The sequence below is a fragment of the Ovis canadensis genome, chromosome 12 (genome assembly GCF_042477335.2).
Source record: "Ovis canadensis isolate MfBH-ARS-UI-01 breed Bighorn chromosome 12, ARS-UI_OviCan_v2, whole genome shotgun sequence".
NCBI lineage: Eukaryota > Metazoa > Chordata > Mammalia > Artiodactyla > Bovidae > Ovis > Ovis canadensis.
The window spans coordinates 54219602-54246021 of record NC_091256.1 but is presented as its reverse complement, the minus strand read 5'-3'; the positions used below and the strand labels follow the sequence as shown (position 1 = coordinate 54246021).

General features: G+C 43.4%; 1 protein-coding gene across 4 annotated transcripts in view; it reads right to left on the bottom strand.

Moving 5' to 3' along the window:
* Positions 1-26108, bottom strand: part of CLSTN1 (calsyntenin 1) — a 76774-nt gene extending 50666 nt beyond the window's left edge. The window contains exon 1 of one of the 4 annotated variants that reach the window (XM_069545764.1): positions 25711-26108. In XM_069545764.1, the coding sequence (XP_069401865.1) occupies positions 25711-25801 (91 nt within the window). In that variant the 5' untranslated portion in view covers positions 25802-26108. The remainder of the gene's footprint in view (positions 1-25710) is intronic. The other 3 variants (XM_069545761.1, XM_069545763.1, XM_069545762.1) reach the window with 3 other exon arrangements.
* Between the last annotated feature and the right edge of the window lie 312 nt (positions 26109-26420).

The window sequence follows — 26420 nt, the reverse complement described above, 5'->3', positions numbered from 1 at the left end:
AAAAAAAAAAAAAACCGAAGCACTGTTTACAAAAGCCAAGACATGGAAGCAACCGAAATGCCCATGGCTATGTAAAAGGATAAAGGTGTGCTACATATACACAATGGAATATTACTCGGCCATAAAAAGCAAGAAATAATGCCATCTGCAGCAACGTGGATGAACCTAGAGATTATTGTATTAAGTGAAGTAAATCAGACAACGACAAATATCATATGACATCATTTATGTGTAGAATCTAAAAGATTTATACAAATGAACGTTATTTATAAAACAGTAACTGACTCTGGAGAAGGCAATGGCAACCCACTCCAGTACTCTTGCCTGGAAAATCCCATGGACAGAGAAGCCTGGTAGGCTGCAGTTCATGGGGTCGCGAAGAGTCGGACACCACTGAGCGACTTTACTTTCACTTTTCACTTTCATGCATTGGAGAAGGAAATGGCAACCCACTCCAGTGTTCTTGCCTGGAGAATCCCAGAGATGGGGGAGCCTGGTGGGCTGCCATCTGTGGGGTCGCACAGAGTTGGACATGACTGAAGCGACTTAGCAGCAGCAGCAGCAGCAACAGACTCACAGACATAGAAAACAAACTCATGGCTGCCAAAGGGGAGAGTGTTAGTCACTCAGTCGTGTCCAAATCTTTGCAACCCCATGAACTGTAGCCCATCAGGCTCCTCTGTCCATGGAATTCTCCAGGCAAGAATACTGCAGTGGGTAGCCATTGCCTTCTCCAGGAGCCTGCCAGGCTCCTTTGACCATGGGATTTCCCAGGCAACCAGTAGAGTGGGTTGCCATTTCCTTCTCCAGGAATCTTCCTAACCCAGGGGTCAAACCTGGGTCTCCTGCATTGTAAGTGGATTCTTTACCACTGAGCCACCAGGGAAGCCCTCTTTAGACAGTAAGAAGCTGGGACTGTGGGATCAGACAGAACTTAGTAAGTGAGTTCTGTTTCTTACTCACTCTGTAACTAGGGGCAGATTGTTGGAACTATTCTGTATCTGGTTCTGCATTCTAAGTAAGGAACGAGATCACCTTTCACAATCTTGTGTTGAGGATTACAAGTGAGGTAAGTGAACGGTCCACTCTATGCCTGACACATGGGTATCCAACAAATACTTGTTGATAAATTAATTGTAAGCAAAGGGTATACTTTAGAAGTAACAGCGAGTGCAAAAGGACCAGGGCTTAGGAGGCTCAGGAGGTGTTCCCATGACAACCTTCCTGTCACCATCTCCCTGAACACGATCTGCAGTGAAAGGGAATCCCTGCAGCCCCAGACTCAGGTGTAATTTCATCCCCCTCTACTCAGCAAAAGGAGAGAGAGGAATATTATACAGAGTGAAACTGTTAGGTGTGAAACAACAGTGAAAAAACAACTGACTTTTTATCAGAAGAGGAAACCTTTTAATCAACCAAAGTAACAGTGCATGGAATTTATAAACAACAGCTCTCCTTTCCAGCTGAGGTTATTCCTGGTAACAGTTCTGGCTAATACAACATGGACTTCCTCTGACTTTGTAAAATACGTTTTTAAATTACTTCTTTTTTCTAAAACTCAGCATGTTCAAAGAATCACTAGACAAACTGTGTAGGCAGGTCTAAGGGCCTCTTCATCACAATTCCCAAATAAATTTAATGTTAAATAAAGTGCCTGAAAAATCTGTATGTGTTAGATATTGTTTAGATGAGGGTTTTCAACCTCCGCACAGCTGTCAGTCTGAACAAGATATTTCCAGGTGTGGCTCATCCCGTGCATTGCAGGATGTTCAGCAGCATCCCTGGCCTCCATCCACTAGATGCTGGCAGCATCTCTGCAGCTGTGACAACCAAAAATGTCTCTAGCCTCTGCCAAGACTCCTCTGGGGGCAAATGTCCTCCCCAGCTGCCACAGAGCCACTTAGACCTACCACCTTAAGGAAAGCCAAGGTTTTCCATGTTAAAATCATTTAAAGGGTTCAAAAATAGTCAACTTCACAAACTGTGTGTACACCATCAATGGTGAAGTTCATTTCTAAACTAAAATCACCTTTCAGTGTAAAATAAATCCTTGAGCAAACAAGCAATCGTTTTAATGGTACAGTGAAACACTGCTTGTGTCTATTCACATTTCAAGTTCACCTACTGTGAGCATGCAGCCCTGCATGTGAGGTGGTGCCATCCTATAAGAGAGGATGGCGACCTGCCTGCGGCACCCATAGTTCCGTGTGTCGAGGATCAGGATGCATGCCGCGAGGTGAGACCAGACAGTAAGCAAGAGTTGAAGGGGAGGAGCATGGATGCCCTTCTCCCAAGTTCAAAATGCCAAGAGGGAAGCAACAGAGACAGAAGCAAGGGAGAGAGATGGTGAGGGAAGACTAACAGCCTCAGGATGAGGGGACAGGAAGGGGCAAGAATGCAACTGGGGAAACCAGCTAAAGATGCTGGCAGCAGGGACAAGATGAGAAACAATAAGGGGCTGATCCAAGACTGTGGTTTGGTGTCTCGGCTTCCACAGCACATGGTAGATGGACAGCTGTTCCCCTCCTGGACTGAGAGTTAAGGAGGGATGACAGCTGGGGAGGATACAGGGAAAGGGGCTTCTCTCTCTGATTCTCTTCCTTCTTTCCATTGTCCATCCATCCATCAATCCATCTGTCCATCTCTCCACAGTCCATCCATCATCAACCTATCCACTGTCCAACATCCATCCACACTCCATCCATCCACAGTCCATCTATCCATCATCCACCATCAATCCATCATCCATTTCCACTGCCCATCCACTCATCATTCATCCACCCATACATGCATACATCGTCCACCCATCCATGGCCATCCATTCATCTTTACTGAGCCACAGGTAATCTTCTAAGTGCTAAGGAAACAGTGGTGAAGAGAACACCTCCTGCCCCTGAAGAGCCTGTGTTATGGTTGATTAAAATATTAATTTTAAGCACATTCTGCAAAGGAATTCTTAGGGAACAAAATCACACTTTCTACTACTCCAACTTTGCTAAGCAAGGGGCCCTTCTAATTATCCCTTCAAATTTCAAACAAGGTTTTTAATTGCTATAAATAAAATATGCATTTACCATCTCAACCAGTTTTAACTGTACCACTCAATGGCATTAAGCACATTCAAACCCAGGACACTTTTCAGCCTGCAAAACTGAAAATCCGTCCCCACTGAACAGATTCTCCATCCCTTCATGCCAGCCCCCAGCAACTATCAGTTTACCTATCAGTTACCTCTAAGCACCTGAGAAAAGCAGGCATCGGTACTTCTATGATTGATCTGCTTTCATTAACATAGTGTCCTCAAGGTTCACTGTTACAGCATGTGTCAGAACTCCCTCCCTTTCCAAGACTGAATAGTACTCCACTGTATGTATATACTGCCTATGTGCTCAGACACTAAGTCACGTCTGACTCTTTGTAACCCCGTAAGACTGTAGCCAGCCAGGCTCCTCTGTCCATGGGATTCTCCAGGCAAGAATACTGGAGCGGCCTGCCATTTCTTCCTCCAGGGGATCTTCCCAACTCAGGGATCGAACCCGTGTCTCTTGTGTTTCTTCCAATGGCAGGCAATTCTTTACTACTGAGACACCTGGGAAGCCCATGTGTATACTACTCTGTTTATCCATTCTTCCATCAGCGGACGCTTGGGTTGCTGCTATCTTTCAGCTACTATGAAGAATGCCATCATGAACATGTACACATACCTTCTCAAGACCCTGCTTTCATTCTTTAGGCTACATACTGTGAAGTGAATCATAGAGTAACTCTACTTTTAATTTTCTGAGGAAGTGACATACTGTTTTCCATAGCAGCTGCACCATTTTACATCCCCACCAACAGTGCACAGGGTTCCAATTTCTCCACATCCTCACCGCCACTTCTTACTTTCTGGGTTTTGACAGTAACCATTCTAATGGGTGAGAACAAACAAGTTCTACATCAGGTGATTTAATCTTTTTATATAAGATATAAAAGACAGATTAGAAGAATGAGTCCCATGGTCCCATGATTCAACCACTACAATTACCAACACAGTGCCAATCTTGTTTGATTTATACATTCCCATTCCTACCACAGATTTCAAATATTCTGAAATGAATCCCAGACATCATATTAATTCCACCCTTCAATACTTCAACATATATCTCTAAAAGATAATGATTCTTTTGGAAACTAACCATAATGGCACTAACATCTAAAAATTCACAGCAATTAATGTCAAATATCCAGTTAGGATCCACACTTACCTGTACATCTCTCTGTGATGTGTCACTGTGAACTGTACTTTGATCACCCTCAAACAATAATGCTTTAATGGTTTCCACAACATCCCAATTTTTGTTTCATCATCGAGCATGTTTATTAAGTAGGCCTTTTGTAGATGTTCTTTATCAGGTTGAGACAGCTCCCCTCTATTCCTAGCTAGCTGGAGTTTCTATCATGAATGGGTGTGGAATTCTGTCAAATGCTACTGCTGCATTAACTGATACGCCCATGTGATTTTATGAATTTTCTTTAACCTGCTAATATGATGGTTACTGATTTTTTTAATGATGAAACAGCCTTGTGCATACAGAATAAATCCCATTTGGTCATGGCGTAAAATTCTTTTTGTATATCACTGGATTTGATTTGCTGCTGTTGTATTGAGGACTTTTATTTTGTATTTGTTGCTATTTATTCAGGGCTTCCCTGGTGGCTTAGATGGTAAAGAATCCATCTGCAATGTGGGAAACCAGGGTTTGATCCCTGGGTTGGGAAGATCCCCTGGAGGAGGGCATGGCAATCCACTCCAGTGTTCTTGCCTGGAGAGCACCCACGGGCAGAGGAGCCTGGTGGGCTACAGTCATAGCGCTGCAAAGAGTTGGACACAACTGAGCAACCAAGCACCCAGCACACACACTGAGATTGTCAAATGTGAAAACACACGACACACGGCAAGAGGTCTCAGGGGCCTCAAATGCCCGCTGACACGAGTCCAGGTAAGAATCACTATTCCCAAACAGAGTGAAATCTCTATTAGCTGGCCCTCAGAAACCTGGCATCTTCCCCTTGCACCTCAATGTAACTGGAAATCGAACTGTAAAATTATGTTTCTTATATGCATGTGGTTCTCAAATTGTACTTGTATTTCATGGTCTTCCACAGCAACATCCTACCAGTTCATGGAGACTTCCCCATTGACCCTGGGAGAGAGCCAGGGAAGAAATAACAGATTAGGAAAGATACTGTTGCTGCATTTTTAAAGTTTGTAAAGGTTAATGACACAGCAAGGCTGAAGGCAACAAAGAAGTTAATTTGAAGCTGAAAAGATAGTCTGCTTTGAATAATGGTGAGGAGTCCAACTGATAAACATAAAAGCCTTACACATTTATTGAGAATAACTTTAAAAATAACTTTCAAGAGGACTGCTTCCATCTTGTCCCCCTAATTAATTTTATAGAAGGGCATCTTTGTTATACTAGTCAAGAGGTTACTTAAGTAAATATTCTTAACTTCACTGTTAGCAGAAAGATGCAAAGGCAACTGAGTGGGTGGGTGGGCAGATGGATCCACAAGCAATAGAATAACGATTTCCTTCTTTCCTTCTTCAAACAAGTTCCAGGTCTGCTCTACAGGTGAGTCTGTGACAATCTACTTGTACCATCCACAGCATAGTATAATTACTGATCCAAAGTCACCCAGGGAGTTATTTAGCATATTTCATTCACTATTATCAGGAAAATGGGGACATTTTAAAGTAGCCTCTAATAAAATTTTTTTTTTTAACATTTAAGGAGGCTACTGAAGGACTTTCCTGGTGGTCCAGTGGCTAAGACTCCACACTCCCACGCAGGGGGCCCAGGTTTGATCCCCGGTCAGGGAACTAGATCCCACAGACTGCCACTAACAGTTTGCATGCTGCAACTATCGATCCCATATGCTGCAACTAAGACCCAGTGCAGAAAATAAGTATTTTTTTAAAAAACAGACGAAAAACCTTAAAATTTTTTTAAATAAAGAGGCTACCTACCCTTCAGTTATCCATTATCTCATTTTTTTAACACTCAAATTTCCACAGTAAGTTGTATTTAACTCTCCAAAGTAATAATTGGCAAATCTAACTGTAATGCCTGTGTACCATGGTTAGTGTCCTGAGCTCCATGGATGCTCTCTCACTGGTAACTGGGAACCTCTTGTGAATGTCACAAATGTGAAGCAGCAGCCACTCCAGTGTGGGAGCCTCATGTCCAGCTGCAGCATGGCTTCCAACAGCGAAAGGCCCTGCCCAACTCCTCCAGAAGGTCTAGGTGATGGGCGAGGAGCACAGGGCAGACAGTCTTTGAACTTCCGGGAAGCAGGGGCGGGGTCTCCCTCAGGGTTTGCACTGGGAAGGAACAGGCAGAAGTGCTCCAGGCTCAAAGGATTTCTCTAGGGACCTGGTCATGAACACTCCACAACCACCTGGCCCCTGTGCTGGGAGCCCTCTCCTCAGCTGTAGCCTCCCTGGGAACAGAGGAGGCACCTGGCCCCAGTCCCACAAGACCCCACAGTGATGCATAAGGGTGGTCTGCAGGCTGACGTCCCCAGGGAAGCCTAGCTCTGACCAACATGGTGGGCATTCAGGTTAGGTTGAGGGGGCCCTCTGAGCTTTCCTTGAGCTCTCTTTTCTCTGGTAGTGGCTACCTGTGCATGAATACTGAGATATCTCAGAATGCAGCCTTGTGAGGCAAAGAAGAGGTGGGAAACTGGAGGAGCTTATTAAAATTAGCCTCCTACCAGAAAAGGGGAGCCCAAACCACAGAGGGCAAAGACTATACTGAATTCACATACTACAGCAGTGCTCTGTAACTGGGGTGTGGGGCAGAACCTTCTAGACCTGGTCTCCTGGGCTGACCAGGACCCAGGCAGGTTGGAACCAGACATTCGCCCAGAAGTTCTGCTGTGCTCCCCAACAATGAACAGACATATCACGCGAAATTCATGAAGAGGCACTGGCAGAGTTCTCTTTAAGGGAAACTGGGCAATTCTCACTTGTGCTCTCTTAGATGCTTTCTTGCTCTCTGTTACACACCAACCCCTGCCCCCTCCCCCCAGCCCAATCACCACTAGCCCCAGAAAGCCATTTTGTGAGACACCTGTCTTCGGCTTCATTCTTCTAGGATACTTGTAACTGGTACCAACTACAGCCCCTGCTTTTGTTTCAGCACAAGAGCCCTCTTTAACCAAGAGCATTTCATGCTTGACTCTATTCCCTGAAATGAGACGTACGGCAAGGCCATGCATTGGTTCTCAGGTCACCCCATCGCCTTTCTGTACACGCAGTGCTGCCAACATACTCATCCGCCTCACCCCATCCCCACCCCATCAGAGTGTTTCCAGATTTTTATCTCCATTTGTACCAAATCCACACTCACCTGCTCTGACTTTCCACCTTTCACAACCCTTCTAGGACTAGTCTGACAAACTAATTTGAGTTGGGTGCAAATGAAGGATAATGACCAGATACCCACAACTGCATTTTGCGACATATTTATTTCAATGATTTAACATAAAAGTAGAAATGAAGGTAAGAAACGCAGGCACCCTGCCAGGTGGTTGAAGAAAATATTTTTGGAACAGAGCCGTTGAACGCATCTCAGTTCGTATCTTATGTGCATAGAAATTATTCAGAGTACATGTATTTTCATGCAGTTTCCTACAGAATTAGACAGATAGAATGACGGGAACAAATCTACTGCCAAACCACTCTCAGAGCATTTCAAGTCACTGATATGTACACATCCATTTCTCAGTTTACTCTTACAATGCAAGTCAATCAGGAATCTAGTTATGCAAAAAAGCACCTGCCAAGAATTCCTTAAATTTCCTATTCTGCAATGTTATCAGGAAATACAGGCTGGGTTTGCCCTTTTCTTTCTTTTTTATCATCATCACACTGGTCTTGAATTAAAACAGGACAGGGTGCTGTCCTAAATCATAACATAATAGTCCGGTGGTAGTTTCCAAGTTCTGTGTGCTTTTTTAGTCTCCTGACCTTCATATACAATGGAAAACTTTATCATATATAGTTCAGAAAAGGCCACAGAGTGTTCAAGACTTTGTGACATTCACTATCAACGTTATGTTCTTAACAGCTATTACGCAAAGTTCTGTCGTAACTTGACTGGAATTGTCTAATAAACCTGAGATAGCTGATTGGGGGGGATAAGTGTTTTTACGTAGAAGTTTGACATTATTTAAAATATAGGGACTTCCCTGGCAGTCCAATGGTTAAGACTCGAGGCTTCCACTGCGGGGGGCACAAGTTCAATCCCTGGTCAAAAAACTAAGATCACACATACCATGCAACATGGCCAGAAAAATAAAATAAACCTAAAGGTTTTGTGATCAACACAGAATATGAAACAGCTCAATCTTATTTTGCCAATGAGTCTCTCAAGAAGCACATTTATGTTAAGAAAAGCAGACTCAACATAATGATGAGATAAAGTCCAAGACTGGGGCAGACATGAAGGAACAAAACGAGGACATAGATTCCCATAAGTTATTCTAGGTGTTTCAAACCCCAGGGCGTTGAAAACACAGAATTGCAGAGGAAATAAAAAGTTGTGAACATACACTATGGCCAGTCTTTAAGGAATCTGTGAAGAATATGGTATCTGGTTCAAGAACTGGAAGAAAACGAACATTTTTAGCTATATTTCGGTAAGTCTGCACTGACCCTGGGCAAAATTCTAGATTGGTTTCTATGCCTTTAGAGAAGAAAAGAAAATCACAAATAGCTGGTGACATTATTCACAAGAACAGGTATTAAATAAACATTTTCTCTTTTGAGAGTTATTAGAAAAGTCACAAGAAAGCTGGAAAAGTAACATCAGTTTCAAGTTATGAAGCGCCTTGATAAAAATTTTACTTAACTACGAGGCATTTGAAGCTCTAAAAATAATATATTAAACCTTGAAAAGTATTTAACGAGACGTTCCTCATTTCCTCATGACTGAGAACAAGATGGCAAAGTGGAAATTGGATAGAAATAAAAGTGGGTGGACCACCCCACCACCCCAAAAGGTCACTGAAGAAATGCACCCCAGAAACCTGGACCAGACTCTGGTAACCCTTCGAAGGCTCATTCTCAGTTAGTGCTCCTCTTCCTCCGTACCAAAGTGGAGAATCACACGAAGCTAGAATGGATACTCAGAAACGTGAAGTCAGGATTCAACATCACCTCACAGTGTGGACAGGCAGATCATGAGCAGCAAGAAGAAACACAATGGAGACGAATGTGAACACCAGCATCAGTGCACAGCATCTGGTTACATTTCAGGACCAATGTGGAGGTTCCTGGGGTCAGTAAACTGGCATGAAGGGAAAGCCAAGAAGCTTAGACAAGGGGTAGTGGCCACATGCCACTCGAACTCCACTCCTGTTGTGCGGAGCTCTGTTAAACCTTCTGCCCCATCTGAAAGGTGGCGTCTACACCAGGGAGCACCCAAAGGGAAAGTAACCAGGCAGGCTGGCAGAAACAAGCTGGTACATAAAAAGCTGGTGTGGGGAGGGAAGGAAAGAAGAAGGGATGGTAACTCCCTTTGTGGGTGGGGATGCAGAATGGTTCAGCCACTGGTTTGGCAGTTCCTCAATAAATTAAACACAGGATTACTGTATGACCTAGTAATTCCACTCCTAGGTATATACCCTGAAGAATTTAAAACTCAAATACACACTCAATTACCCATATGTGAATATTCATAGCAGCACTATTCACGACAGCTGACAGCTGCAAACAACCCAAAATGTCCATCAACAGATGAATGGATAAATAAAATGTGCTATATACATATGGTGGAATACTACTTGGCCAAAAAAAAAGGAATGAAGTACTGATATATGCTGCAATGGGAACAATTGTCAAAAACATTAAGTGAAAGAAGTCATACATAAAAGGTCACATACTATATGACTCCACTTACATGAAATATTCAAAATAATTAAATCCACAGAAAGCACAGAAGCGGTTGCTAGGGAGTTGGGGGAGAGGGGGAGGGAGCCACTGTTTAAAGGGTATGCGGTTTCCTTTTGGGTAGTGAAATGTTTTGGAACTACCCAGAGGCGGTGTCTGAACTCCACTGTAAAATACTAAATATCACTGAACTACACACTTTAAAACATTATGTTGAGCGACTTCCTTGGCAGCCCAGTGGCTAAGACTCTGAGCTCCTAATGCAGGGGGCTTGGGTTCAATCCCTGGACAAGGAATTATTAATAAATCCCACGAGCCGCAACTAAGACCTGGCACAGCCAAATAAATAATTTTTAAAATTAGAAAAAATTTTTAATTGTATAAAAACTATAGAGAAGTAGAATGAGTGGCTGGTTGCTAGGAGTTCGGGGGCAGGAGGAATGAACAGATGAGCACACAGACTGGGGACAATGAAAGTACTCTGTATGATAGTACAACGGCAGAGACCTGTCACTATGCATTTGTCAGAACTATGGAGCACACAAGTGCGGACCTGAAACTCTGGACCTGGCAAGGACGTATCAAAGTTCTTCAACTGAACAGCAATACTGGGGGAAAGCGTGCATGTTGTCGGGTGGGGGCATATGGAAATTCTCTATACTCTGCATTCAATTTTGCTGTGAACTTAAAACTGATCTAAAAAACAGTTTATTAATTTCTATTCTTTTTTGAATGCAATGGAATGGATTCTCGAAGCATCTTAACATTTATTTGATTCTGCCTTTCTAAGTAGATCCATGTTTCCTAAATGTATGCACCAGAGAGTCCCTGTAAACTACAAGGGAGATGCAGGATATTTTAAATTTGAGGGAAATGAGTGACACTTTAAGTCAGGTAGAGACAAGCTGCTGCTCTGCTGTGCTTAGTTGCTCGGTCATGTCCAACTCTTTGCAATCCCACGGACTGCAGTCCACCAGGCTCCTCTGTCCACGGGATTCTCCAGGCAAGAATACCGGAGTGGGTTGCCATGCCCTCCTCCATGGGATCTTCCCAACCCAGGGATCAAACCTAGGTCTCCTGCATTGTGAACAGATTTTTTTACCGTCTGAGCCACCAGGGAAGCCCAGACCAGCTGCCAGTTTGGGGTAATTCATAGCTTAACAGCAGACTGCACTGCATTCCTTTTGATGGTGTCATAGCTTTGCAAGGCTGAGTTTTCAGCAGTTGCTGTGATCCAAAGAAGTGTCCTGGGAAAATTCATATGGAACAGAGAAGAGGGCATCAGTGTCCGATCACACTCCAGCTTTGAGAAGCTGTGCCCTGATCAACAGGAGCACCCAGTCCATTAGTAAGTTCTTGGAATTATTTTAAGATGAATTAAAAGTATTATTATATTTTGTTTTCAATTTCTCTGTACTTTTTTCAAACTTCTACTATGCTGTTAAATTGTTGGGCATTTCTTTTGGCTCTGTGAAAAGATTACTGAGGCACCAAGGTACTGTGGGCAGAGACAGGCTAGAGGGGCTCTGAAGCAGACAATGAACAGATACAGTCAAGACACGTGTTAAGGCTAACAACCCTGTAAGGTAGACACTATTATTGCCTTTCACAGAGGGAAAAACTGAGCCACAGAGAGGTTATGGAAGCTGCTGGTGAGCACCCAAAAAGCGAGCAGCAGAGCTGGGATGTGAACCCAGGAATCTGGCTACAGAGTCCATGTTCTTCTCCATTCCATGGCACTTACAGACAGCCAGCACTTCTGTGGAGAGGAAGAGGCAGAGCTGAGATCAAGGTTGTTGTTTAGCCACTAGTGAAAGAAAGTGAAAGTCGCTCAGTTGTGTCTGACTCTTTGCTACTGCAAATCCTCTAGGAATTCTCTAGGCCAGCAGTATACTGGAGTGGGTAATTGTTCCCTTCTCTAGGGGATCTTCCCAACCCAGGGACTGAACCCAGGTCTCCCACATTGCAGGCAGATTCTTTACCAGCCGAGCCACCAGGAAAGCCCAAGAATACTGGAGTGGGTAGCCCATTCCTTCTCCAGTGGATCTTCCCAACCCAGGAATCGAACCTGGGTTCTTGCATTACAGGCAGATTCTTTACCAGCTGAGCTACCGGGAAACCCCAGTAGCTAAGTCGTGTCCAACTTAGTCGCTAAGTCATGTCCAACTCTTTTTCGACCATTTGGACTATAGCTTGCCAGGCTCCTCTGTCCATGGGATCTCCCAAGCAAGAATACTGGAGTGGATTGCCCATTTCCTTTTCCAGGGAATCTTCCTAACTCAGGGGTCGAACCCATGTCTCCTGCATTGGCAGGTGGGTTCTTCACCACTGAACCACCAGGGAAGCGCCAAGACCGAGGACTTTCTGACAGTGAAAACTGCCCTCCAAAATGGGAGACACTCTCTGATTAGATGACTTCCAGTGTGGACTGGCCAACTAACACCAGTGCTCAGAGAGCATTAATCCGAAGTTTCACAACACCATTTCTAAAGCTCTTGTCAACTCCAAAACTGTGATTTGAGCACAGTGTGAAGACTTCTGAGATAGTCACATAAAAACAAACGCTACAGAATTTAAGAGTATAACTTTATGTTAATACAATGCACCTTCCTTCAGAATTTTTAATAATCCAATTTCATCATCTTCCCTGACTCAATTGCACGTGAAAAGTTCATAACAAGTCACCCAGATGTATGCTTCCTGAATATTATTTATTACAGAAAGGAACGGGGTTAAAGATACTCTTGACTGGTCTCCACTATGTTTCCTACTTTTCACATTCTGAGCTATAAAAAGATTATACTGACAACAATAACAACGTCACTTGTTTCCTCTATGGGCAAATGGGCTGACTGAACTAAAATGATTTCTAAAACCACTTCCTTTCTAGAATTCTAGCCATATTAATTCAGAAAGTGATTTTTTAGATAGATAAGGAGCTTTTTTTTTTTAATTTAGTGGTTTAAAAATACAAATACTTAATGTTCTAAGGCAATGATATTCAGGTAACCAGTTATTTAAGTGGGATGACAAATTGTGAGATTTCAAAAGTAAAGGACTTTATCATTAACGAGGAGAAAGGATTAGATGACCTCTCAAGGGGAAATCGAATTTATGGAATGTAGACTAGCTGAGAACTAGCTCTCTGGCCATCTGAGGGAAATGCCAAAACAAACAAACAAACAAACAAACAGTCATTCCCCACCTAGACAAACAGAACACGTACACACCCATGCACAACACACTTCAGATTCTGAGAGCACCCCAGAAGATTTTTCAGGAAAGTAAAGCAAACAGACTTCTTTCACTGTGGTAGTTACAAAAACATTTTTACAATGATATCAGTCATTTTAAAGTCTCAAAAGGCCCATATATTGAAAGGAAAAACAAAGACATTAACCTTTCAGTGTAAGTATTCAACTTTTTCTTTTTAAAAAAAGACAAGTTTTCCCCAGATTTCGTCTAGAAAACATTGAGTAATTATACAGTACTAAAAAAAATCCAAATAAATCTGATTTTTAACATGTACTCATACTTTCTCACCTATTCTTGCCTTCTCCCTCATTAAAAATGTGTCCCACAGTGAACTTAAAAAGAAAACCAAAGGAATAATCCATAAACACGCGAGAGCTGGACTGATAAACGGAGGGCACTGACTGCGTGCTTGTAAGGGTCCCTCTCTGGCAGCAGAACGTGCTGCAACAATAGGCAAAGCCAGTCTATGAGGGCCATTAAGTCCCACCTTCCCCAGTCAAGAAAGCAAGTGACAATGTAAATAAGAGGAAGACATGATTACAGGATGGGGAAGGAAATGACAACCCACTCCAGCTGCCTGGGAAATCCCACGGACGGAGGAGCCTGGTGGCCTACAGTCCACGGGGTCCCAAAAGAGTCAGACACGACTTAGCAACTAAACAACAACAAATAATTACAGGAATTTAAGTGAATTAACCCTAATTTCTCTCCCTTTTTAAGTAAATCACTTGCAAGATTTGCTTTGCTGCTTCAACTATTACTTAGAAGCAGAGTTCTGGTGACAGTCCCCAGCTGCATTTCGACATGAACCACTGCCCCAGGGCACCAATTATTAGAACTTGGTGGGAAGACTCCTGTTGGGGGAGGGGGTCCCCAAGACCCTCTAAGAGCCTCCTCACAAAGTCTCCCTACATGTCTCATGAGGCCAAATTTTCTTCACCTACTTCAACCAAACAACAGATAGCAACAAGTTGAATGCAGAATCCCCCTGCCTTCTCTTAAACCCATGGCAAGGGATTAACAAAAATATAAAGCAGTACCAGTCTTCCTAGTAAATTGCTTTTTGTTTTGAAATATGGAGGGTTTTTGTTTTTGTCTTTTGTTGTTTCTTTGGGCCACTCTATGCAGCATATGGGGATTTTATTATTTCCCCAACCAGGGATTGAACCCATGGCCCCTGCAGTGGCAGCAGAGTCCTAACCACTGGACTATCAGGGAATATGCAGGTATTTTTTTTATCAAAAATATGTTGTTACCATCTAATGGGCTGTTACTGCTATTTTAAATAAATTAACAATTAAATATTTTAATATTAATAGGTTCTCAGTTTAATTTCTAATAGAGTGAATACTGAGAGATAAAACCCACATAAATACAAGTTCTTGGAGGTCCTCAATAATTTTTGAGAGCATGGGGCTCCTGAGCCCAAACAGTCTGGAAATCCTAAAGGACTAGTTAAATAGATCCTACCACAGCCTGCTAATGGACTATTAGACCCACCATACCTGAGACAAATGATTAATGAATGACGCTGAGAAAGTTATAAAATACGCTGTATAAAATCAACTCATTTCTTTACAATTCTGACTTACGTAGATAATTTTCTATAAGAGGAAGAAAAAAATCTAGAGATAGACACAGAAGTGTTAAGACTAAGGATCTCACAAAGGTAGTATTTCAGGTCATTTTACCTTTTTCTTTTTTGTCCTAAATTGTATAACGGGGGTCGGAGGGCAGAATTTGGAGCAGCATCTCCCAGAGTGTGTACCAAGCAACACCAGTGCCACAACAGGCTCCAGAAGAGTTTGTGTTCTACTCAGTTGGATAAATGTTGATTATACCTGGGCTCAGTAATTCTTCAACACACATGATGATACTAAAAGTTCCAAGAAGTCATATAGTAATGAAACGTGTTTAACTGCATGTCCCAAACTTAGGTGACCAACAGACCCTTTGGCTTCCCTGTGGCTCAGAAGGTAAATCTGCCTGCAATGTGGAAGATCCAGATTTGATCCCTGGGTCGGAAGATCCCCCGAAGAAGGAAATGGCAACCCGCTCTAGTATTCTTGCCTGGAGACTTCCATGGACAGAAGACCCTGACTGGCTAGTTCACGGGGTCAAAAAGAGTCGGTCATGACTGAGCGACTAACACTCACTCATTTAACACCTATCCATATACCATCCTTAGGGAAACGCTGCCTCAGAGATCAACTTATCCTACATAACAATTCAAGGAGGAAGCCCATCCTTTAGCATTTACTGTCAGAAGTCACCATTATTCAGAAGGGATGCCCTCCAGAAATGACACCTAAAAACTCCAATTGAGAATTTGGGGGGTTATGTCAAGCACATTTTTTTTACATTTGCTTTAGTAAAATAATTTTATGAAGGAGTAAATTTAATTCATATAGATTCAGGAACCTGGAAAATTCAAGAAAAGTTTTCAATAGCACTTTTTTCCCTTTTTTTTTTTTTTGACCTTGCCACAGCATGTGGGATCTTAGTTCTCTGACCCGGGATGGATTCCATACACCATGGCTCAGAAGCGCGGCATCTTTACCACTGAACCACCAGGGAAGTTCCTTGAATAGCAATTCTTAAGTAAAATTTTCTTTGATGAAAACATTCAGTACATTGGAGCAAATGACACACACCAGGAAGTACTCTCCTGAGAAAATGACCTGCACAAACAGGCGTTGTCCCGGGGGGCTGCTGGCAGCCTGCATCTCCTCCCTGCTGCTGCCTATCTTCCTTTTCAGGACCACAGTGAACAGGCCACACTCCCTCCCTTTCCTCTCACTCAGATCCTCAGGCTCCTCTGTCCTTCTTGACCTTTCTCTTCCTTCTGGGCTCTTCCATCCAGGCCTCAGCCAACATGTCTCACATTCTCTGAAGCTACTCTACAACTTTAAGATGTGTACCACAAAACATGAACTAGCACTTCACTGTTGATTAATGATTAATATTGTAATATATAACATATTATAATGGGGAATGTGTGTGATGCGTGCTACTGCAAATTTGCTTGATTTTCACTCGTTCCAGATTAAACCGGTTTCTGACCATCACCTTTGGAGTTTTAAGCAGTCTGTAACAATGTATCCATGGAAAAACATAATCCAAATTCCAATTTGTATTCCTAATAAAGGAGCACCAACTCAATGGACATGAGTTTGAGTAAACTCCAGGAGGTGGTGATGGACAGGGAGGCCTGGCATGCTGCGGTTCATGGGGTCGCAAAGAGTCGGACATGACTGAGCGACTGAACTGAACTGAATAAAGCAATATGAATTGCTTTTTCAGGTTATCTGGGAATCAGAAATGGATCCCAGGAAACAATACATCAAGACAAAGCTGGGTGAAGGCAGCCGAAAAACAGGCACTAGAAGACAGCATGGAGCTGGGGGTGGAGCAGGTAGACTCACCTGGGCTGAGTTCAGCAGACCCAGGCAATCCACTTTCACAGAAGAAAAACGTGCCTGAGAGTTTGGACAGACAAGACCTAAATCTGACCGGTTAGACACAGGTTAATTTTTGTTGGCCACCAATGGGGGTTTCCTCAGATGTCAGGGTTCCACCACTGCCCGCTGCACTGGCCTGCCTCCGTTACCCTGTCTGTACCTGGATTTCCAAAGATGAGCAAGTACAGTCAGGACTGCTCTGCTCCAAGGCAAAGCTTTGGCACCAAATACCTGTCGGCTCTCCTACACCCCTGAGTTGAGTTTTCAGACAAAACAGAAACTTCAGGAAACATTCAGCCTTCTCCCTTCAGGCTTAAACAACCAAAACCTGGCCTGAGTGGCCTGAGTTTGCTTTCTCATTGCCCCTGGCTTCACTCTGTTCATCAACACTGAAAACCACGTAAGCAAACACCATTTTAATAGAAAAGAAAAAAATGCAATGAAGACATACTTGCCTTATGCATTGCTTTTTTAAAGTAGTAATAAACACAGCAAACCTTTCAATACTCAGAAAGGACTAACTCTAGAAAAAATGGGGTTACTAAACTCTATCAAATGAATAAATAAATATACATTAATTACTGGCATTTATGACCTTTCTAAAACATTTCATCAAATAAGTATTAATATTGCAGTTATTATTAATTGAAGTCACCATTAGGGGAAAGGCGAGACCATGTTATTAAATTATTCCACTGGTACATTTTCCTCCAAATGGAAAAGGTTTTTAAAATGTCAGCTTTCATATGAAAAAGCATTCAAACTCATTTTCCATTCTAGGCTTTGAATGTTTCTAAAATACTTGTAAACTGCTTCTTTTAATTAGGCAGGAGGAGGCTTCATACACTTGGGCATGGACTTTTGAAAATCCCTGCCAAATACAAGTGCTGTATTCGGAATCACGGGTAGACATTAATGGATATTCACAAACAACTCAGAAGCAAGATCAGAACACTGCCAGTTCGGGGCTTTATAATTCAGGCTGATGGATTATCAAGGGACCTTCCCATTAACCCACCACTAGCAGAGGAGGTGCTCAAAGGCTGGGAATGGCTACTGCCCACCTCTCAGCCTCCCCACCGTTCTCTGTAATAGTGGTCCAAAGTGAGAGTGGCTTGGGGAGAAAATTAAATTCAAGCCAGTGCATTCTGCTCTTTACCAGCCACTCTGATAAACGTTTGCAACACAAGGCAAAAGAGAAAAAGATTAGGGATTATCCAAGAATTTTAATTATTTCTGTTATCCTTGCTACTAATTCCATGAGTAATAGGAAACTGGCATGAATTAGTCATGGCTTTTTCAAGGTAAACATAATCTGCTTGACGCAAAGGGCTTTAATCCTGCAAATAAAAAGCGGCCCTATTCCTCAATTAGCATCTACCTCCAATGAGCTCTGTGAACCAAGCATAGTCTGCCCTTCTCCAGGTGCTGAGGGGCATGGCAGAGTGTGCAGCCTCCACCCCAAGGCCACCAGGGAATAAAAGTCTTCAGCGGGGGGGCGTGGGGGTGGGCCATCAGTGGGGAGGTGCCACCCAGGAGGGGTGGGGCTTCATCTGAGAGGGTGCCCAGAGGACCAAGGGCTCTGGCTAAAATCTCAGTCTCAGGACCACATTCAATGGATACCCTGGCCATATTAAGTCTATCAATATACAGGGCCGGTTTCCTGGGCATGCTGGGCCCCACGCCTGGTTTAACGCTCTGCTGCCATCTTGGAACTCCGAATAGTGTTTGAACAAAGGAGCCCCACATTTCGATTATGCAGCTGGTCCCATCAATATTCATCATTAACTACATTTTAAATATGCAAAATTAAATGTGACTGGATTCTGCCTTTCAGATGGAATACATTTTGCTCTTTAAAAGCCACTTAATAGACAACCTCATGCAAATCCTTCTCAAGTTTTACACTATCTACAATTTAAGTTTATGACCTTCAATTTTTTTTTCTTGGCAGTTCTCAAAATGAAAGCACTCTATTAATACTTTTAAGATTTAGGAAGAGCTCAGAATAAATGCATCTTCACTATACATTAAGTACGTATTAGAGAAAGATGACATTCATTTTTACTGTTTTAAAATTCACTTTCAATCTAAAGATATTTCTAAGTGTTTTATACTATGATTGAAGACTAGGTAAATCATGAATAGTTTAAAGAATAAATCAAAGGACCAAACTAGTTTACTTTAACAGTACTTTCTAGGCAATGAAAAGGTAACGAATGAAGAAATCTCATTTTCTAAACTAGTCACAGTTTAAGAATTCCTTTGATAAAGCCCAGCCCTAGCTATCTACTCTGCTTGTGACGGGGTGTCCCCCATCACTGGGTCGGCAGCACTGTATTGTACTAGTTCATTTCTCAGATCACAGGCAGAAATGGCGGGGGCGGGGGGGGGGGTGGGTAGCTTAGGGAGCTTGTGGGGGGCAGCTTGGGGCGTGGATACTAGGTTACATTTTCTCTCAGTCTGGGTGTCTGCAGAGGCTTCAAGAACTGGTGAGATTTTGTCCTAAGGAAAGTTGATTGAAGTACCAAACAGTGCTTTGAAGAAAACAGGTGCTTTGTGAGCCAGTAAGTGCCTAGGCTGGATGATCAATTTTCAGGGACATGTGAAGAATCATCTGTCTTATAGAGATGGCTACTTGAGTTCCTGCATGCTGGTAGCTCAGAAGGTAAAGAATCTGCCTGCAATTCAGGAGATCTGGGTTCGATCCCTGGGACTGTGAAGATCCCCTGGAGAAGGAAATGGCTGCCTACTCCAGTATTCCTGCCTGGAGAATCCATGGGCAGAGAAGCCTGGCAGACTACAGTCCGTGGGGTCGCAAAGAGTTGGACAAGACCGAGCAACTGACACTTTCACTTTTTTTCTCCTTGAGTGCAGAGGACCAGAATGATACGGGAGATGGAGGGAGAGAAGTAAGGAGCTGGTTAGATAAAATGCCAATTTATCCTGAGCGGAGGAAAAAAAACTCAGCAACTTAAAACTATCATAAGAAAACCCTGAGACAATTGTGAGATATGTATCTCCTTAGAAAGACACTCCTGGGAGTGATTACAGGGGTCAGGACTGAATGTAGAATGGTGTGGCAACTCTGGAAAACAGTTTGGTAGTTCCTCAAAATGGTAAACACAGAGTTAAAAAACTCAGTAATTCCACTCCAGTTATACACCCAAGAGAATTGAAACTATATGTCCACACAAAAACCTGCACATGTATGTTCACAGCAGCATTATTCATAGTAGCCACAATGTGGAAAATAACCCAATATCCATCAACTGAGGAATGGATATACAAAATGTAGTCTGTCCATACAGTATGGAATACTCTCTTAGTCTGTCTGGGCCCTGTAACAAAATATCATAGACTGGGTGGCTTATAATCAGCAGAAATTTATTTATTATAGTCCTGGAGACTGGGAAGCCCAAGATCAAGGTGCCAGCAGATCCAGAGTCTGGTGAGTACCCACCTCCTGGTTCACAGGCATCTTCTTGATGTATCTGCCGGTAGCAGAAGGGGCCTGGGAGCTTTCTGGGGTCTCTTGTACAAGGGCATTGACCCCATTCATGAGAGCCCCACCCTCATGACCTAATCACTTCCCCAGAGACCCCACCTCAAAATACCATCACATTGGAGATTAGGTTTCAACAGTGTATGAATTTTGGAGGGACACATACATTCAGTCTATAGTAAATATTATTCAGTCTTAAGATGGCACGAGGTACTGATCCCCGCTATGATGTGGATAAACCCTGAAAACACCATGCTAATTGAAAGAAGCTAAGGCCATATGTTGTATGATTCCACTGACATGAAATGTCCAGAATAGAGATAGGCAGTAGATTACTGGTTGCTGGGGGGGAATGGGGAAAAGGGGGAATTTGGAGTGACTGCTAAGGGCTTTCATCACTTCTTTTTCGAATGATGAAAACGTGCTGAAAGTAGACACTGGTGACGGTCGCACAACTGGTAAATATACTAAAATCATCAAACTGTATATTTCAAAAGGGTGAATATTATCGTATGTGTCAATAAACCTGCTTTTTTTCCCCAAATTTTTATTGAAGTTGTCACAGTATTGTTTCTGTGTTAAGTTTTTGGGTTTTTGGCCACAAGGAGCGTGGGATCCAAGTTCTCCAATCAGGGACCAAACCCGCAGCCCCTGCATTGGAAATAAACCTGTTTTAAAAATGAAGAGAGAGTGGATACAGGAAAAGTCTTCTTTTGCCCTAAAACAGTAAGTTCCAGAAAGTACAGATCAAAGTAGCCTTGAAGAGTAGCAGACTGGACAGAAGTTCTTGTCCCGAGAGAATTATGGTCCGAAACATATTCACGCCTGACCAAAGGTTAAAAGAGAAAAACATGATTCTTCCTCTACTGTGCTACTGCATACCTCTTACTGGGGTTCTGGAATGGAAGTTTGCTTTCAGATGTGTCTTACAGGTTTTTAAGATGTTCTAAATTCAGTTACTTTGAAGCAACTGAATCTTCCCATAGAACTTTAAAAGTAAAAAAAACAAAAGCCTTAGCAACAAATCTTGTGGAAAATTTTAATCTAATAATAATATCACCCTACAGCTAAGGGAGAAAATGAACAAAAATAGCCCTAAAGCATAGGGAAGAATGGACTTATCACATAGAGGACAACTGGATGCTGTGCTCAAATCCGAGGCGATGGAGGCTCCATGGAAAAACCGACCCCTCGAATCAGGCTGATGTGTTGGCAGGGGGACCATCACAGCCTAAAAGGCTCCTAACTCTGGCCTTTGATAGCCTTTACTGGTGTCAAGATGTTGCTTCTGAGGGTTTGGCTTTTGTTGTTTTTTAACAGCGCAAGAACCTGACACTGCATAAATCATTTCCACCAACTCTGAACCCATTTACATTTATGAGGCTCTACTAAAATCTGCATTTTAACACGAATCAGTATCTTAAATTTCAAAATACATTTCTTAAGTACCTCTGCTGTTACCAACTCATAACCACAGAAAAAGCAAGGTATATTTTTAAAACCCTAATGATCTAAAACCTCAATTAATCAGAACAAGTGAGAAATAACTCTTGGTTTTCAGAAGCACCAAATATACTTTGTTTCAAACCTTACAAATGAAAAGTCTACACAAAAAAATTACATTTTATTGTCTTCAGTTCAGTCGCTCAGTCGTGTCCGACTCTTTGCAACCCCATGAATCCCAGCACGCCAGGCCTCCCTGTCCATCACCAACTCCCGGAGTTCACTCAGACTCACGTCCATCGAGTCAGTGATGCCATCTGGCCATCTCCTCCTCTGTCGTCCCCTTCTCCTCCTGCCCCCAATCCTTCCCAGCATCAGAGTCTTTTCCAATGAGTCAACTCTTCGCATGAGGTGGCCAAAGTACTGGAGTTTCAGCTCTAGTATCATTCCTTCTTAGAAAACAATAATTCAATCACCTTTTTTCATTTCTTAGAAATTTAACATCTCTCAGGTTCCTCATTTTAAACATCAAGAATTGGCTTAATGGGACTTCCCTGGCAGGACAGTGGTTGGGACTTTGCCTTCCAACGCAGGGGGTGCAGATTCGATCCCTGATCAGGGAGCAAAGATCCGACATGCACTGTGGCCAAGGCACGAACAGAAACAATACTACAACAAACTCAGTGACGACTCTGAAGGTGGTCCACATCAAAAAAGACAAAAAATTGGTTTAGTAAGCTTAACCAAGTCCTGAAACTAATGTCGTGGAATTATAGCATTTTCCAATTTCATTAGGAAAATAACGTTATATTTCACAAAAATTCCAATTATTGGATTATATTCCTCATACCTAAGACTTAATTCACTGTTTTCTTTTTGGCTCAAAAATCAACTAGTACTGACCCACATAATAGGTGACATGAATGCTTAAAATTTTCTTTTGAAAAAGAATTTCTAGGAAACTGCTTGGTTTTCTGCTTCTTTTCCTGAAAGTAGCATGCAGCCAAAAGCTAGGTTCCAGTCAACTGAGGGTTCCAGTTAACCAAGTCATAACTCTTAAATTGCAACACATTCAGAATCATTAATATTATTTCTTCAGTACTAATAGGTATCATGTGAAATAACTATATTTAGTTTCAGCAATAAAAATATTAAATTATAATATTTAAGTCTATGATAAACTTATTTTTCCTCAAAATGGCTTCTGAAAAGCAAGGTAACAAATTAAGAAACTGTTTTCCCAAAAAGGTGAGAATTACAGTATTTTTGAAACATGATCTCATCATGGTAGCCACAGAGTTACAGTCTACAAAGCCGTTTAATGATCTAATGTCCCAACACTGCAATGAATAGAATGAATCCTTGAAAAATTACCTACTAGTGAATTCTCATATCCATGTTGTAGAATTCAAGTTCCTTTAGAGTCTCTGTCTGTAATGCTTTTCTCAGCATGAAACATCTACGTCAGGTGAAAATCAGGATGTAAAAACACATTGGTGCCTAAACTGAATACGAGTATACATTCATTCACACAGCACTGAGAGTCCGCTGAGTGCAGGTGACAGGATACACAGGTGACCACCACAGGCCACTCTGGGGTACATGTTCCAGCGAGGGGAGGCAGGCAATGAACACAGTAAGTAAATAACAGAGCGTGCTAGGATGGGGTAAGTGCCATGGAGAAGTAACAAGTGAAGCAGGGGAGGGAAGATTCAGGGGTTCAGAGAGATGAAATTTCAACCAGGATGGCGAGCAGAGCCTCTACTGAGAAGTCTGTGTGCAAACTGGAAAATAACAGTGCACATTATTTATTTGGCTTTGAAATCCATTTCAAGATTGCATTTGTGCTTATTTAGTATTCATAGTAACTTTCCATTTTCTCTATTTCAGTTTTCTATTTCCTGATCATTGACAGACTGGAGAAGAAGGCAGGCAGCCTTGAGCATGCCAAGGAAATTTCTTCTAATTTTCTGGTTTACTTGATTTTTTTTTTTTTAAAGAGAACTATAGCTACAATTAAAGTGAAATTTAGGGTTCTCCATAAAACAATGAATAGTCAAAATGGAATTTATATTATAAACCTTACAGTAGCTTAGGTTATCTTCCTCCCATTGTTTTTAGAGGCAGCTAGAGTATGAACCAACAGCAGATCACAGTGTCACACTGTCTGGCAGGATTAAGAATTCACGTATTAGCTGAAAAGATCATCTTTTAAAAAGAGCCCACAGAAGGTGTCTCCACAAATTGCCCGTTTACGTACAAAATATGTTTGTAATAGCTCAAAAGGAAATCATTTTATTCGCATTTCATGAAACACATTTTCTAACTTGTAAGCTAGAAAAAGAAAAAAGAAAAAACAAAACTAACAACACAACAGAATAACTGAGGTTTAAAATGCTTTTATTTTGAAGACTAAGAATTCTTAAATACTAAAAATGCACCAAGAAATCTTACAGAAAGTTAGCAAATGACAAAGGACTCGAGTCCTCAATGTCTTTCATGTGAGATTTCTGTTAGTCCACCATAAAAACTATACTTGATAGCGGAAATCTTCAGCAATGCTAATAGGCTAATTAATTAGCCCATTCCTAATTCAATAATGAACAGTAAATGTAGATGTGTGGACACACTTAAGAAAAATGTGGAGTTTTAATAAGAAATATTATCACTGACTAAATACTTTTGTTCCCCAAATATCCAATCCCAGCACATATTTTTAAGCTGTGTGGGTTTTCCCCAAGAGAAGCAAACTTTGACATTTTTTCTTGGATATATTAAACTTACAGACCTCCATCCCACATCTAGAAAGAACATTCCAAACTCAGCTTGATGTAACTTTTAAAAATCAAATTGAGAGCAATTAGATACTTAGTGACTGAGATCTGAATTTGACAGAGTCAACAGAATGTTAGAAATGAAATAAATGAAAGAAGTATTCAAAGTTTATCATCCTCAATGTGATGAAAGGAACATAGAACAAAAGATGCATTTGCCTCTCCTGCCCTTTAATTTGTGAACACCATACTTCTCTTGATATGTCATGCCCAGAAAGAGAAAATGAGATTTTTTTTTAAAGCCTTGCTAAATTGAAATATGACCATTCCATCTGGTCTTCCATCAATCCTCCCTCCCTCCAATTTTTATTTTAAAAAAAACCATAAGCACAGATCTAAGTACTCTCTATAGACTACACCTAGATTACTTTGCTCCAAGGCCGAGAAAAATGTTTACCATTCCAAGATCCACTCCGAAGCATATATCTGCAATGCGTAAGCTTTTCGTTGGCAAGATCAGTCAATATCACAAGGCGTGCAACGTTTAAAAGGTTAAGTGGTTGAAGGTTAAAAAATAACAACAAAACAAATCGATTCACTAAGAAATATTTTTTTGTCAAGTAACCATGAAATAATTTCGACCCTAATAAATCAAAGAGGGGTTTCTCCTTTTTGTACGGTGTAAATTACCGTCAGAAAAACTGCACCAATGTGTCGGGAGCGGAAGAGGGGAAGATTTCTAACACCGGGTGAGACCACGGTCGTAAACCTCATCACGATTTCACCTTTGGGTGAAAAGGTGGGAGGGGAGCCAAAAGTTTCAGCCTCTGCTCCTTTGAAAACAGACGTTGGTAAGACCCTGGAAGGAGACGGAAAGGGGCGCAGATGCCGCGTCCGCGGTTGCAGCCGCAGATAATCGAGATCTGGGAAGGGATGCGGGGGAGTGGTTTCTTATGTAAGCATACACCAAAAATCGTGCATGCACCCCCGGCCTGATGCACATCTGAGCACACAACACAGGCACACGGCATCCCTCCCCACGAATGCAGCCCCAGCCTGCGGGCGCTGCCGAGGAAGGCGGACCGATCCTTCCGCCAGTCCGCACGTTTCCCCCGATCCATGCAGCCACCACCCGGATGCGGGTGCAATGCGGGCGGCCAGGGCCCCAGTGCGGCGCCCGAGACGGAACCTGGCTTCCCCCCGGCGCCTGCAACGCGCGCGCACGGCCTCCGGCGCCCCGACCCAGAGCCGCTGGCCTGACCCCGACCCCTCGCTTCCCCACCCGGCTCCCGGCGCTCGGCCCCCGCGCCCTGACCCGGCCCCGGGGCTTACCTCGCGAGGCCCAGCCCCCGCCGCTGCAGAGCAGCCCGGCCAGCAGCAGCCAGGCGGCCGGGGCCAGCGCGGGCGCAGGGCGGCGCAGCATCGCTCCGGCTCCCGGCGCCGCGGCCGGCCCGAGGCGGGAGCGGCAGGGACGCTCGTGGGGCGCCTAGCGGGGCTCTCGCGGCCCGGAGCCGGCTGCTTGCCGCCGCGGCGAGCACCGGGGTCCGAGGAGGAGCCGCCGCCGTGACGCTGGGCCGCGGGCGCCCTCCCCTCGGCGGAGGCAGCGCTTCGCTTGAGGCAGCGGCAGCAACTAAGATGGCGGCGGCGCTCTCTCTCGGGTCCGGCGAGGGTACCCGGCCGGGGGCGGGGTGGCGGCGGGAGGGGCGGGGAGGGGAGCGACGGCGAGGCGCGCGCGCGGCGGCTCGGGGAGCGCGCGGGGCGTGGGGTGGGGGCGGGGCGGGCGCGCCTCCGAGTGCGCCCGCGGGGTCGCGCCGAGAGACAGGCTCCCGAGAGGTTGGGAGAGTCCGGGGTTAGGGAGGAGGCTGCATCCCCCTCCCTGGTCGGCTGCTAACGAGGGCATCAACGCCTCCTTCCCACGCGCGCTCCGAGGCTCCGGAGCCGACCTAGCGGTACCCTGGGGCGCGTGCCCCCCCTTTCTCCCTTTCCCACCCCCACCCTCAAGGATGCAGACCCCGTTTGGAAAGTGCGGCCAAGGGCCCCTG